Source organism: Ictidomys tridecemlineatus, chromosome 8 (genome assembly GCF_052094955.1).
Source record: "Ictidomys tridecemlineatus isolate mIctTri1 chromosome 8, mIctTri1.hap1, whole genome shotgun sequence".
Taxonomy (NCBI): domain Eukaryota; kingdom Metazoa; phylum Chordata; class Mammalia; order Rodentia; family Sciuridae; genus Ictidomys; species Ictidomys tridecemlineatus.
The window spans coordinates 73,166,904-73,183,014 of NC_135484.1; the positions used below are offsets into that span (position 1 = coordinate 73,166,904).

Sequence of the window (16,111 nt, forward strand, 5' to 3'; positions counted from 1 at the left end):
CAGGAGCCATCTGTGACTGTAAGAACTATTTGTCAGAGTCAAACTCAGTTTTCATTTCTCATACCTTAATGTTGACTTCAGAATTTAAAGTTATGATTTCTCCTTTCTTACAAATACAGCTTCTATGCCATGTAGAACATGCACATTATTTTTGCATGCAACAGAACAAAACAAAGCTCTCATAATAGCTACAAAGCACGACTCACCTTAAAACATGAAAACGTCCATGCACACTTAACAGCACTGAGTACTTTTATCACACAGAGCTCAATAATTAACAACAATGACTCTATCCTCAAGTCTTTTTTTTTTTTAAAGAGGATTTAATAAAAGAGAAATACTCAGATGCTCTTTCTGTGGAAGGAAAATAAGACAGTGGCTGCAGCTGTATAGGGGCAAAATTTACTGTAGTCATTTGGCTACAACCGCTCCCTTCTCTTCTCATTAACATATCCTAGAATAAGAAATATGATTATGTACACTCGAAAAGCTTTCATTTGAAGATTTCAGAGTCTTTAATAAAGTTCCACTGCGGTAACCAGCCCTTTAATCCCATTTAGAAGTTTTTCTCCTCATATAACTGTGCCCTTCACTATCAATTGCTTCATAGAGGTCCTTTTTATTCTCTTGTGCTGCATGTAGATAACCAATATAAGCCACACAAAGTGAAAGGGTGACCAATCCAAAAGCCATTACAGGTTTGTTCTGTCAAAGAAAAAAGAAAAATATAAAGTCTCATTAGGACAATAATTTGAGGAGATTCAGCTGTCTGTTGCATTATCCTCTTGACACACCAAGTCTTTATTACCAGGCTAGCATTCCTATGGCAATATTTCAATTATCATTTACTCAATTATTTATTCAATTAGCTTGACTCTTGTTTACAGATTATAGAAGATTCTTGCTTCTCCTCTCTACAGCCTGGACATCTTAGATCTCCACCCTCAGGAAGGTGACACGTGAGAGAGGAGTGAGGCATGGACATTGGTCTGGTATGGAGTCTTCAGTGGTATCTATGTGATTCAAAGAAGTTGCTTAATTTATCTTGTCCAAGTCTTTCCACTTGCAAATCTCATAGTAGCTTATTTAATTAGAAAGTGAAGAATGAAGAACAGAAGGTGTTTTTCTTGCCCAAGACATGTATAACTGTCAAAAAACCTTTTATAACCTATTTTAGGCATAGAAGTAATAATAATATGCACACTTTTCTGGGAGCCTAAATTTAGTGACTGGAACAGATATTATACTGTTATAATAACTTTGATGTACTAGTGGAAGACCCAAGACCATAGAAGCAAAGCAATGTAGCCTTGGATAAAATAAAATAAAATAAAAAACTTTTAAATACAGGAGTTTCCAGAGTAATGTTTTGTCTATTAATATTTTGAGCCCATGGCTGACAGTGTATAACTGAAACTCTGTAAAGCAAAAACTTAGATAAGGGGTAAGGGGTGACTATTGTACTACTTCAAATCGTAATTGCTAAAGAATAAAAGTTAAAGTTTTTGACTTGAATGAATATCTTTTAAAAAGCTGCAAGCTCAGAGCAGTTTAAATTTGCAATTCTTGAAATTCTATTGGCAATTTAAAAAACACATTAGTTTGGTCTTTAAAACAATCTATCTTAATTTAATTAAGTTGACCTATTTAGCTTTAAAACAGCTTACATTGGCAACTGCTATTAAAATTCTAATCAGATTTATTTATTTGTTTTTAAAGAGAGAGTGAGAGAGGGAGAGAGAATTTTTTTTTTAATATTTAGTTTTTAGTTTTTGGCGGACACAACATCTTTGTTTTGTATGTGGTGCTGAGGATTGAACCCGGGCCCCACGCATGCCAGGCGAACGCGCTACCGCTTAAGCCACATCCCCAGCCCTCTAATCAGATTTAATATAATTTGATTTCATTTACTTATAAAATAGAATTTACATTTATTTAAAAATAAAATTAATCAATCAAATATATTCATTAATTTACAGAAGAATATAAAAGATTTTCTATCTCCATAACAGCGTGCAAATGTATGGTTTGGATTTTTTTCACAAAATGTAATATTGCTTAAGTAATGATTAATAAAAGCTGGAAATGCAGTAAGAACAATGAATTTCCATTTTTGTCTGTTTCAAAGGAAGGTCTTGGGGCTGGGGATGTGGCTCAAGCGGTAGCCCCCTCGCCTGGCATGCGTTCAGCCCGGGTTCGATCCTCAGCACCACATACAAACAAAGATGTTGTGTCCGCCGAAAACTAAAAAATAAATATTAAAAAATTCTCTCTCTCTCTCTTTAAAAAAAAAAAAACAAAGAAAGTTCTTATTTACCAAATAGTACATGATCAAACTATAAAAATTACCTTCAGGCTGGGGTTGTGGCTCAGTGGTAGAGCGCTCGCCTAGCATAGGCGAGGCCCTAGTTCAAACCCGGACACCACATAAAAATAAATAAATAAAGATATTGTGTCCAACTACAACTTTTAAAAAAATAAATATTTTTTTTTAAAAAAAGAATTACCTTCAAAATAGTGCAATAATTAAATCAGTATGTTATCTTGAGAAGCTGATCCATTAAAATAATCATTTTCCATTATAATTCTCAAATGCCCTCAAAATACTTCATTTTAATCTGTTATTTATACATGAAACAGGATTTAAAATTTTTTTTCACTTGCTTTTATTCATAGAGAGGACTTACTAATTGACAGAAAATTTCCATGATAAAATCAAATGCTACAGAAAAAGAACTTTCCATTTCAGATAGCCTAATTAAACATAAAGTCTTATCCTGGATTATGTATTATCTTACAGGCTTAATGAAGAGCTCTGGATTCACAGCTCGAAATAAGGTCGTCGTGCGTACCCCTCTGAGCCCTGGATTTGGAAAGTCTTTCTCTTTGGGTGATTCCTTTTTAAGTGTTGGTGGCTCAGGTGCTGAAGACATCTTGACTAATGCGATTTATTACCTAAAAATAAAGTAATACATTATTCCTTCATACTTGTTTCTTTGATAAACCTTTTTTTAAAAATATTTCTTATACAAGCAACAATAAATGTTGGCAAGGATGTGGAGAAAAAGGTACACTCATACATTGCCAGTGAACTGCAAATTGGGGCAACCACTATGGAAAGCAGTATGGGGATTCCTCAGAAAACTTGGAATGGAACCACCACTTGATCCAGTTATCCCACTCCTGAGCATATACCCAAAGGACTTACAATTAGTATATTATAGTGACACAGCCACATCAATGTTTATAGCAGCTCAATTCACAATAGCTAAACTATGGAACCAACTGATGTGCCCTTCAATAGATGAATGGATCAAGACATTGTGGTATATATATACACAATGCAATATTACTCAGCCTTAAAGAATAATGAAATTATGGCATTTACTGATAAATGGATGGACCTGGAGAATATTATGCTAAGCAAAATAAGCCAATCCCAAAGAACCAAAGGATGAATGTTTTCTCTAATATGTGGATGCTAATTCATAATAAGGGCCGGGGGGGAAAATAGAGGTAATTTGGACTAGACAAAGGGGAGTGAAGGGAGGGAAAGGGGCATGGTGGTAGGAACAGAATGAATTGTACATTACCCTGTGTGCATATATTTCATGATCTGTGTAACTCTGCATCATGTACAACAAGAAGAATGAGAAGTTATACTCCATTTGTGTGTGATGTGTCAAAAATGCATTCTACTGTCATGTATGGCTAGTTAGAAGAAATTTAAAAGATCATTCTTATACTCATTTAAATTTTTTTTTATACTTGTAGATGGACAGCATGCCTTTATTTATTTTTTTATGCAGTGTTGAGGATCAAACCCAGTGCCTCACACATGCTAGGCAAACACTCTGCCACTGAGCTACAGCCCCAGCCCTACTCATTCTTCTTTTTTTCTTAATTCCAGGTATGCATCAAAAGTGATTTTAAGTGGCACTTTTAAGTTTGGTTTGCTAAAATGGTTATTACTATTATTTTTTCATCTCTTAAACCCCAGTAAAGTGGGCAGAAGTCTGGAGAATGATTTGTTGGTCTGAGTCAGATTGTTACCTGTTGTAAGAAGTCAGGGCTGGGGCTGTGCCTCAGTGGTAGAGCACTTGCCTAGCATGTATGAGGTACTGGGTTCGATTTTCAGCACCACATATAAAATAAAGGCATTGTGTCCATCTATAACTAATTAGAAAAAAAAAAAGAAGAAAAAGAAGAAAGGGCTACGGGAAAGAGAGGCCAGTGGGTAATCCATTCCTTTATTTACTCTTCTTTTCATTTTTTCTCACCTTCCAACAGCCCTTCCACAGCAATCTGAAGGAAGTATTATACCATTCCTTTGCTTAATATCTCCTACAGCTTTACCCCTGGCCTACTTTCCCCTCATCCTCTGCCTTTTTCCACTGGCCCACCCAAGCAGAAGAGGAAACAGCTATTTCTATTCACTCCCCCTCTGTCTACTAGCAACTCCCTGGAAGGACATCCTCTGCTATGTCCTTAATCTAAATATCCCTTCATCTCTTGGCTATTCTAAATTTATCTTATTAAATTGAAGTGTGTCTTTTGTCCTAGCTGGAATAGTCAACAATTTGAGAATGTTTTTCTCTTCCAGGTATCATTCCTGCCATCTAATACTGGGATAGTGGTGGTGGTAGGAGTTGGGGTTTGAAAGGGAGGAGGTTAAAAAAAACAAAAACCTTCCCCAAACTGAAATTAATGACAATAAAAGTCAATAAGAGTCAGACATTCACATTTAAGCTGGGCACAGTGGCCCATACCGGCTCGGGAGGCTGAGATAGGAGGATCCTGAGTTCAAAGCCAGCCTCTATAAAGGCAAAATGCTAAGCAACTCAGTGAGAGCCGAGTTTATTTTATTTATAAAATATTTTATTTAGATAAAATAAAATATTTATTTTATCTAAATAAAATACAAAAAATAGGGTTGGGGATGTGGCTCAGTAGTTGAGTACCCCTGAGTTCAATCCCTGGTACCTAAAATAAAAAATAAAACATTTAAACATTAATTGTTGCTTTGTACAAATATTCTTTATTAAGTCTTCTATTTTATATACTTTAAAAGCAACATTTTTTGCAATTTAACAGTCTTGGAGGAAATCAGGTGCTTAGCTTTTCAAAACACTTTATGCTGCAATGCTCCTAAAACATTAATCTATACCACTCAATAGGGTAAATACCTCATAGAAACATCTGCCTGAAGGGATGGGATTCTCCATTTTCTATATTTGTTGGCTGTTCTATCTCTTGGTCCCCATACATGTTATAGTTATCATTGCTGATGTCATCATCTTCTCACCATCATGGCTTTCTGGTTCCATTTTTAAATTAGTGAGAATCCCTGTAGCAATTTCATGTACTGCAAACACTTGGGAAATAAATTGCTATTCGTAGCCATGAAGTCTTAAAATATAGCTGTTTGAGGATACCAGAATCAGTAGCAATTTAGAACTAGGATTGGTTCAAATACCATGTTGAGTTGGTATCTTTTTCCAGGTGTACCTCAGAGGTTTCCACAGGAATTATGCCTGTTAGTTGCCAACATATTACTATTGTACACGATTTTACAGACCACTGGGTCTCAACAACCATGTCAATGGTTTGCTTCATGTTGATGTTCTCAGCCTTTTTCTTCCTTGTCTAAATTTAGTTATTCCTGCAACTGGCTCCAGTAGCAAGCTTTTGCTGTGTGAATAATCCCAGATTTGAAGGCTGAAGAATGGCTGTGCAATTCAATGGGAAAAAGTCAACTTATATGCAATCCAAACATGGAAATACGTTGTAGGCAAAGCGATTTCTTACCAGCAAGAGGATACCGAATTTTGTTCCTTTCATTGTCTTGTCAACTTAACTCAGCTATTCCCTACTCAGCCATTCCCTAAAAAAAATGTTATCATTTGGGCATGTGTGTTGGCTTGTTAATTACAGGAGAACAAATCAACAATTCTGAAGCAATGGGGGTTAGCTGACTTGCCAATGATGAGTGGTCCAAAACACTCTATAGCAGAATATAGCGACTACCAATCTGTTTACTTCCTTTTAAAAGATCGTCTCTGTCATGAAGCACAAAAGAAAGTCACAAACTGGTAGAGTATACCTGTTTCATCAGCATTTAAAACACCATTCAAGCTGTAACCAGCAATTGTTTGGTCTTTGTTTTTAAAATTTCTCCTACACACAAATTACTAATTTTCAGGAACACTGTTTTCTTCACTACAGACAACATCTGAAGCAATTCCATAAAGCGCCTAAAATTTGTTCAGTCAGCTGAAACTTACTATGGCCAAGTTAGTAAAAATCTGAGGCATTATGTTGCAGAAATAGAACAATTAAATGCTCATTTCCTGCATGAACTTCTTGGTTACTACCCCCAAAGGACCCACATTCAACTCTGCTTTAGTCTTAAAATATTTTTAAACTTTCTCTTCAATTTTGGCTCAATCTTTAAAAATAATGGACAATGTAGGGGGAATGATGCTAAATACCTTTGCTATTTCTCCTATCTTGGGACAGCAATCTACTGTTTCCATTATCATCACTCTTCCAATAAAGATCCCTTTGAACCTTCCTATCATCATGATTGGATAGAAGATGTGACAAATGTGTTTAGAATTTAAGTAACAAATACTGGCCACCAAGTGCTGAAGACAGATATCAATGATGTTTCTCCTTGTATTAAAAAGTACACTTGAATAGGAATGTTGGGGAAAGAGAAAATTCAAAAGGAAAAAATTAGTGAAGTGTAAACAGCATTTCAGTCCACCAACAGGATATATCTATAAGAAATATTAGGCAGGAAATGATTGACATATGGCTGTACTGTTAGAATAGAATCTAGAATCCACAAGCTCAGTTTACTACCACTAGGACATTAGATAAAAATATTAGGAGAGGGAATGCAGTTGTGACTCAGTGGCAGAGTGCTTGCCTAACATGTGTGAGGCCCTGGGTTTGATCCTCAGCATCACATGAAAATATACTGTGTCCACCTACAACAAAAAAAATTAAAAATACTAGGATGATCTAAAAAGGCAAATTTACAAAGGCAAGGCTTTCTAATCAGCAACTGACACAAAGGGATGAAAACAGCTCCATGTCATTAAAACAAAGATATCCTATAAAAATGAATTAAAGTTGTTCATGGGGAAGAAAAACAAGGTAATAGGGGAGTAGGTATGGAGAGCACATTATTATGGAGCACAGAAGAGTCCTCAGAGCATAGTTTATCGTGAACACTGTGTGGATGGCAATGACAATGTGTCAGGAATTCAGAGGGGAAAATACACACACACACACACACACACACACACACACACACAGTTACAGCCAACAAAAATTTCACTACAAGTTGAATATCCCTTATCTGAAATGCTTGGGACCAGATATGTCTCTGAATTTTTTTTAAATTTTGGAATGTTTGTATACTTAATGAGATAGGGGATAAAACTCAAGTCTAACCACAAAACTCATTTAATACTTCCTATGTACCTTATCACAGACTGAAGGTAATTTCACATAATACTTTAAATAATTTTATACATGAGAAAATCTGTGTACACTGACCCATTGGAAAGCAAAGGTGCCACTATCTCAATTACCGATGTGGATAATTTGTGGCTATGTGGCATCACCATCATTCCACTCTGAATTCACGTGCTACTAGAGAGCAATCATTTTAATGAATTCATTCACACATAAGTGCTTAACAGGAAAAAACAGGACATACAATTAATATAGTGAAGAAGTAACATGTTTAAGGTAACTAAGCAGCACAGTGGCACCAGTTGTTAAACAATAGCAGCTTTCAGTTTCCACCTGCAACAATGTTTGATTAAAAAGCTGTTGTACATTATTTTATTTATTTAGGCGAGAAGAATCATCAGAAGCTGCCGAGGGGCCAGGAAGTGGCTCCTCTAGGGATGAGGAGGCATTGTGCTGGGTGGCTTTTTTAAAAGTTTTCTCCAGGGTTGTCTGCCTCATTAGCAGCAGTTTTTGTCTCAGAAGTCTCTCTTTGATTTTATAAATTGACATGATTTCTTGTTCTGTTATGAATGCACGCTGCTCTAGACCTTTAATAAGCCCATCACACAGTCTGACCATGTTTTCCACAGGCACTTTCTCTGCAGTGTTAACATCCCCTTTGTCATCATTATTATCACATTCACCTTGATGCAGAACCATTTCAGGTATTTCACCATTGGTCAATGAATGAACAACTGGAACTTGATTATTGATATGAAAAACTTTTTTGATATCCACTTTTTCAATAAATTTCTCTGTTGCTTTGTTATTAGCAGCTGTTTTATCACCACAAATCTTTAAAAATGTAATACCATGTCTTTTCTTAAATTTCTGCAACCAGCCTGTTGAATATTCACAGTTTCCTTGAATTTTCAATTCATCATGATAGATCTTTGCTTGTTTCATGATCAGCATACCATTCAGTGGCATGTGTTCATTGCGACGCTGACGGATCCACTCTTTCAACACACGATCAAGATCTTCATTCTTAGCTTTATGCAATGTTTTTCTATTTTTCATTAACTTTGGTTCATCACTTTCAGCATAGAACTTCAGCAGTTTATCCTTCTGTTTCTTCAAGTCATATATGGTGGTCATTCCAACACCATACTCTTCTGTAAGTTGTTTCACACTAATACCACTGTCCAGTTTTTCCAATAGCTTGACTTTCTGTGCTATAGATAAACATAAATGCTTCCTCTTTTTCTTATCATTGTTACTCACAGGAACATCTGCAGGCCTTTTTGACATTTTCAATAAGATTTTTACACTGTAGAGCAAAGAATATGCAAAAAACTACTGCTAACAACGCATGTATGTCTTGGCCCCATGTGGAACATGCTGGGGAATCTGCTGTTGGCACAATGGGCCTGCACACGTCATTTTATAACCCTCTGAGGGTGTGCTTCTGTGAGAGAATCTGGGTGTGTGGAGAAAAGATATATTGCAGCTGAAGACAAGGAGGGTCTTATTTTCCTTGGGGATGCTGAATAAGCTGTGTTGTATACCTGTGTCTTGACTGCAAGCTGTCATATGAGATTAAGTGTGGAATTTCCCACTTGAGGCATCATGTTGGCACTCAAAAAGTTTTGAATTTTGGAGTATTTCAGACTTTCAGATTAGGGATGCTCAACCTGTATTTTAAAATTAAAGGGATGCAGTAATGTTTAATATCATGAAATTCAACCAATATGAGATGTGTCTATTAAAAAACTATCTGGGGTTCTAACTTGAATTGTAATGGCTAAATTTCAGTTACAAGATTCCTTGATCTTCTTTTTCCCTTAGAAGAACCTAGTTTTCCTTCATAAAGAATCAAGGAAATAAGCAATCAAGGTAGCACTTATATTGCAACATCCATATCCAAATTCTTATTAATAATACATCATTTATGTTAAACTAAACTCTTCACTAGAAATAACAAAGAATATGTGGACTGGGGCTGAGGATAGCTCAGTGGTAGAGCACTTGCCTAGCAGGAGTGAGAGGCTAGGTTTGATCCCCAGCACCTAACACACACACACACACACACACACACACACACACACACACACACACACAACACCTGGACTGGAAACCCACATGTATATTTTTAAAAATTTAATATGCTACAATTTCCATTGTTTTTGATATTTTCTGGAGTTAATGAAAGTAACATTTTTCATTTTTTAGCATTCTTTAGTAAGAAGTAAGACATCTCAGTTTTATGGTCCTTTCTCCTGTTATGAGCCAGAAACTGAAGATGTTACAATTGTTCTCCCAAAGTTTTCTAAACTTATTTACACATCAAATACATAGTTATATGTATAAAAATACATTAGATTATTTTTAAAATGTCCTGAACTTATTTATACATCTAATACAGAATTCTTTTTAAAAAAATATTTTTTAGTTATAGGTGGACACAATACCTTTTTTAATTTTATTTTTGTGATGCTGAGGATTGAACCCAGGGCTTCACACATGTGAGACAAGTGCTCTACCGCTGAGCCACAGCCCCAGCTCCTAATACAGAATTCTTTTAAAACTCTTTTTTTTTTTTAAAGAGAGAGTGAGAGAGAATTTTTAATATTTATTTTTTAGTTCTTGGCGGACACAACATCTTTGTTGGTATGTGGTGCTGAGGATCGAACCCGGGCCGCACGCATGCCAGGCGAGCGCGCTACCGCTTGAGCCACATCCCCAGCCCCCTAATACAGAATTCTTAACACTCAGATTACTGAGGTCATAAAGAATATCATAAAGAATTTGTTATATGTAGTTATAAAAAATTAAAAGAATAAAATATTTTCCCATAAGAGAAGGTTCTTCTGTATTTCTGTACGTGCCTGGCCCACAGAACTGTGCATATGTGGGAATTAGAGATGTACTGGTTGAATAAACAAGTGTGCAGCATGAAAAATCTCAGTTGACTCTTCATAGATGTATAAATCACCAGAATTTGGGGGGAAAACAAAGTTCTATATCAACAAGCAAACTTTTAATCTTGAAGTAAAAGCAGACTTGCTATTTTCAAGTGCAGAACTAATGTTAAGTTCCACTTCAAAAAGTTGCACAAATTTTAAGCTAAGGCCAGGTGCAGTGACACACACCTGTAATCCCAGCAGCTTAGGAGGCTGACGCAGGAGGATAGAGACTTCAAAGCCAGCCTCAGCAACTTAACAAGCCCCAAGAAACTTAGGAAGACCCTGTCTCAAAATTAAAAAAAATAACAAAACAAAAAACATAAAAAGGGCTGGGGATATGGTTCAGTGGGTTAAGTGCCCTGGGTTCATTCTCTAGTACCAAAAAAATAAAATAATTATAAGTTAAAAGCACAGCAATAACTGATATTACCACTCAAGTGAACTATACCTAAGACAAAACCAGTTAACATCAGGCACACTTCCATCAGACTTTCTAAGTCTTCCCATCACTTTCTCCAACTTCTCCCCAACACACAGAGGAGTTATTAGCACTTATTTGCATATAACCTTAATAAATATTTAGTTATACTCCCTTTTATAATCTGTTTATTTTGAATCTAGATTTAAATGAGGGAATCATAAAACACACACACACACACACACACACACACAGAGAGGATAGCAGGAATGATAGAAATTTGACATTGCACCACTCCTAATTAATTTGGTGACTAATTTGTGTGCAGGACCACTTGCAAAATAATAAATCAGGCACTACTGACTGCACAATCTATTCAGGTGCACTTATTCTTATTTCTTTTAGAAGAATCAGGAAATTTTAAAATGGACAAAATATTTTACTGGGAGTATAAATATATTTTAGTTTCATATACCACGGTATCTTAATACTTAAATAACTTGATGATTAGTACACATGAGGAACTATATTGTAAAAAAAAAAAAGGAGATAAGACGATATCTTGATATCTGGGTCAGAATAACTTAAAAAAATAATTTCAATTAGTACAAACAGGTTTGGGACAATCAGAGGACTTTATGGCTTGAGGGAATTTAGCAGTCTCAAATTTCAACTTTACCACTTCTAAACTGTGATTTTGAGTAGGTTTCACTTCTGATTTCCAGACTTCACCTTTATGAAAGCAGTAATACTGTCTATTGCACAGAACAGATGCGAATGTATACGAATTAAATGAAAACATTTTTTAAAGCATAATAGATTTTAGATTTCCAGAAAAAGTTACTACTGTCATCTTATCCTCCATCCTCCCAAACTCAAAGTGATTGCCTCTTTGCTAGGAGGATGGGATTATCCAGGTCACCCCACTTCCAGCCCACTCCTTACTCCATCACCTCATACCATCTCACTTTAGACTTGAAAGAAAACATGGACTTTGCATCTGTGAGTTATTAAAACAACATTTGTAATAATAAAAAATGGGTCCTATATGTTCTTTGCAATGTAATTTTTTTAAAAATCCCTTTCCATTTCTTGAATTTACTGTACCTGAAAAAAGGAGAAATATTTTGTCAAGGGCTTGTTGCAGATATCCTGAAAAACCTATTTGGCTTCCCCGCAAAGTAGTACCTACACTTCCGTTAATTACTTAGGACCTACTCAAAGATAGGTGCATTTGAAGCCTCCAGGAGCAACTGCAGTCGATTAAGTTCCAGATTCTGTACTAGGGGGTTGAAAACGCACAGCTACAAAAGAAACGGGAATCTTGTGAAATTACAAAGCCACACTCCCCTAAATAAGAGAGCCTGGTGAGCTGGGACTCAAAGAAACAGCAGAGAAAGTCGCAAGGGTCAGGGAAATGGGCTCTATGCGGCCGCATATTTCCGAGACAGGGCATGCGGCTCACGTAGTCCCGGAGCGGCAGGGTCGGGTTGCCTGAACCTACGCCACCAAGTACGCGGCACCTGACAGTAACACTGGAAAGAAGCAGCGGCCCTGCCCACTCCCATCCAGCGTCCCTCCACCCGGAAACCCACCGCCACCGCTCACCTACCGCGGGGTCTCCCCTTCTCCGCGCTTGCGACTGCTCCGCCGCCTGCAAGAGAGAGAAACCGAGCGCGCTCGACCCGGCCCACGCTACAGCGCCACCTACATCTCTGGAGGCTGCAGTGCTGAGGCGCAGGGATAACTACGCTCCACCTGCCCATGCCTCTACCTCCTGAGATTGACCCTGCCACAGCGGGGTTTGTGGGCTGGAGTTTTGCAAGGGACATTTCCCCCTCCCCCCTTTTCTCCTGTTGACCTGTTTTCAGCCTTCCAGCTTCAAATAACCTTTCCGTTTCATGTTCATGTTTTCTACAAATAATAGGAGACCATCGCCAAGAAATATGTGTTTATTTAATGAAAATGGGGAGTATTACAAATTAGAAAAGAAGACTTAGGTCTTGGCTCTGTCTACCCTTACTTTAAGGACAGGGTAATTTAAGTGTACAGTTAATCCTCTGCCGTTTCTGTTAGGGCCTTCAGATTCTTAAACATACAAGATTATGCAGTAATGATTAAGATAACAAGATGGATAGGGATGCTGGTTTGCTCATCCTTGTTAATGCTTACATTTGTTAAATTTTGTTTTAGTTGTAGATGACACAATGCCTTTATTTTATTTATTTATTTTATGTGGTGCTGAGGATCAAACCCAGTGCCTCACATGTGCTTAAGCAAGCACTCTACCACTGAGCCACAACCCCAGACCAGATTACAGGTTATATTTAAACAAACAGAGTAACTGGTACACAGATTTTTGGCATGAGTTTATGTAAAGCTTTGTCAATTGGATTTTGAATATAAAATTTGTTCTTTTAAGTAAAATTAAATGTACATTTGATGTGAGGCTTACTTTTTCAGTGTTCATTGATATCGGGTATTATTGGGCAATCTTTTGACAAAATAAGTTAAATTTCCATGGAAGAGTTGCCCAGAAGCTGAGAACAATATGCAAGGATACAAAGCATTGTGCTGCATACATCAACAGACCTAATTTTCTCCTCATCCTTAGGGTTCTCCTCACTAATATACAAATTGCCAAATATCAATATGGAAATAAAAATGCTATTACAGTCATGACCAATCCAAAGGAATCAGATGAAAAAATAAATGAGACATAAGAAAATACAAGGAAAAAGCATCAACTGTGGTAAAGACAACAGAGAAAAGCCTAACTTGTAAATTTCATGGATACAAATACAATTCAAATGATCTGAGTAAACAATAATTCATTCCATTTTATGATGCTTTCAAGAAATTACTTTGAAGAGTGATGCTGGTCTGGTTACTTTCATAATATTCATTTTGGACACAATCATAAATATTTAATAATACTGAACAGAAGATTTTTATATTTAATGGGATTGCATAAAGCAGAGGTTTGTCTATGTGAAAACATTAAAATTGATCAAAGATAGCCGTTGTAATAATTAGTGGTTCCTAAATGTGCCCTGAGATGACTGTAATGGTCTGGGATCCTTCCCAAGAGATATCTGGTGACACAGGTTATTTTTTTTCCCAGGCAAGCATTAATGGTTGATTTATAATATCTAATAAAAATCACACATGATCAGTTTTGTCAAAGGCAGATTTTTTAAAAAATATAAATGCTGCCTTTTTAAAAACCATCTTTCAGAAAGCTGAATCAAAGTAGATGATTTATTAATGTGAGCCAAAGATATCTAATTCCCTTGAATAAATTAGTTGACAAATGTAAAAATCAAGCATGTTGTGGTAATTTGAAAAAAATAATCCCAGTTCTCCCCACTGCCTGTGTCCACATTCTCCATACCCTTCCCCATGTCCTCCCACTCTGACTCTGGGTTCAGCCTTGTATGGCTAATACAATATTAACAAATGTGATCCAAAAGAAGCTATAAAAGCATTTGAACTGGTAAGCATGCTCCAATAAACCCACTGAAGATCAAAGATACACAGACCAAAGTCAAGATCCCATTCCCCAAGCTTCTGATTCTGCCAATCTGGATTGGAGCCTGAGAATTTCCATTTTTATCAAGTTCTTGAGTAATGTTGCTGCTCCTAGTCCTCAAACTGCATGTTGAAAACCATTAACCTACATGATAGGGCATTTTCTTTTCCATTTTCCAGATAAGATATTACTTGTTATTAAATAATTTCTACTTTGAGGAGAGGGATGTAGAATATTTTAACTCATCATAAGAAAATCCTCTGAAAATTTAAATTTAGGATCCAATGACGCTTCTAACAAAAGAGACAAAACAATCATTTCTGATGATTGAGATTTAAATACAATTGGTATTAATAATAAATCCATGGATTATTATCAGTGTAAAGACAATTGATTAGGACAATTTTATTTGAATATCTTGCTATTTATTCTGAGAAGGCATTTTCCAAGAATCACCAAAAAATACAGATATTTTAGGAAAATTAGAAGATGTATTCTAACTATTTCTAACTCCATTCATTCAGGGTACAAAACAAATAGTTTAGTTCCTGAGCGGCATAAATTATAAGAACATTCTTTAAAAGTTCTAAAAGAGGGTCATATAATGCCTCAAACAAAGCTACAAAGTCTCAAGTTCAAATAATAATAATAATAATAATGATGATGATGATGATTTCCTTGTCTTCTCTCCTCCCTGTCTTCTTCATGGGAGTCATTTGGAAGTTGTTATACAACAGTTGACATATAAGGCAAGGGTATTTGTAGCTTGCAATAAGTGTTTTTATTCACAGCAAAGCTGTGAATGCACCACATTCAGGTAAAAGGTAAGCTTTTGTGCCAAATTAAGGTAAGCTGATAAGTGCTTTTCTTGATTAGTGACAGCATTTGTTAAAAATTCACAATGAAAAGACTGAAATCTCTGGAGGAAAACAGTCTCACATGCTAATAAGATTTGCCAAACTTCTGCCTCTCTCTCAAAGCCACTAGGGATGCCCTGTCTCTCTTCCAGTCATATCTAATTATTTTGCATAGTTTCTTTCGGTAAGAAGTAGAACTCTTGACAGGCAGACAGACAAAAAATGCTTTTGCATTAGCCCAAGAAAGCCTGTTGAAATAAGATAACCTGGCTCAGGCACATTATAATGGAAAGTAAGTGAATCAGACAAAAAAAGTAGTAGGATTATTCAATTGTGAGGGATGATTTTCTTTAATATTGTTGATGCATTTATTTTCAAGAACTATATGATATAAACTGGTATGCTGTCCTGCATGTTAATCAACTTTTTGTTACAGTAGGAAAGATTTATTTGCTCACAGTTTCAAAGGTATCAGTCCATGGTGAGTCGGCTCCACTGCTTTTGGGCTGGTGGTGAGGCAGAACTTCACAGGGAGCTCATGGTGGGTCAAAGCTGCTCAATTCACAGTGGCTGGGAAACAAAAAGAGAGGGGAAGGGGTGAGCGGGTTGAATACCCCCAGTAACCTGTTAGGTTACTGGGGGTACTGCCTTTCCTGATTTCCACCTCTTAAAGGTACCACTCCCTCCAGATAGCACCACAGACTGGGGACTAAGACTTAAACACATGGGCTATTTGGGGATATTCCATATCTAAACTATAACACCTATTAACCATTTTTTTTACTTCGATTACCATGTATTGGTTCTTTTCAACATTATGTTTTATAATTCATCGATATCAATGCATTTCAGTCAACTGTTTGTTTCCTTT

The 16,111-nt window shown here is 36.4% G+C and overlaps 2 protein-coding genes across 8 annotated transcripts in view; both read right to left on the reverse strand.

Annotated features, from left to right (window-relative positions):
* The window catches only part of C8H6orf163 (chromosome 8 C6orf163 homolog), a 43,250-nt gene extending 30,722 nt beyond the window's left edge, over positions 1-12,528 (reverse strand). Inside the window, exon 1 of one of the 4 annotated variants that reach the window (XM_078019641.1) lies at positions 12,460-12,528. The gene's annotated coding sequence lies outside the window, so the exon portion shown is untranslated. Of the gene's footprint in view, positions 1-206; positions 345-12,459 lie in introns of those variants that run through there. The other 3 variants (XM_078019640.1, XM_005324730.5, XM_078019639.1) reach the window with 3 other exon arrangements.
* Positions 492-12,553, reverse strand: Smim8 (small integral membrane protein 8). Of its 4 annotated transcripts, XM_040283058.2 has the most exons (4): positions 12,464-12,538; positions 5,187-9,161; positions 2,799-2,955; positions 492-705 (listed from the first exon to the last, which is right to left on the reverse strand). In XM_040283058.2, the coding sequence occupies exons 3-4, from the start codon at positions 2,931-2,933 to the stop codon at positions 547-549; spliced, it is 294 nt and encodes a 97-aa protein (XP_040138992.1). In that variant the 5' UTR covers positions 2,934-2,955; positions 5,187-9,161; positions 12,464-12,538; the 3' UTR covers positions 492-546. The 4 variants fall into 4 exon arrangements, with proteins under 4 accessions (XP_040138992.1, XP_005324788.1, XP_013213779.1 ...); XM_005324731.5 differs by lacking the exon at positions 5,187-9,161 and having other exon boundaries at positions 12,460-12,553; XM_013358325.4 differs by lacking the exon at positions 5,187-9,161 and having other exon boundaries at positions 12,464-12,547.
* Between the last annotated feature and the right edge of the window lie 3,558 nt (positions 12,554-16,111).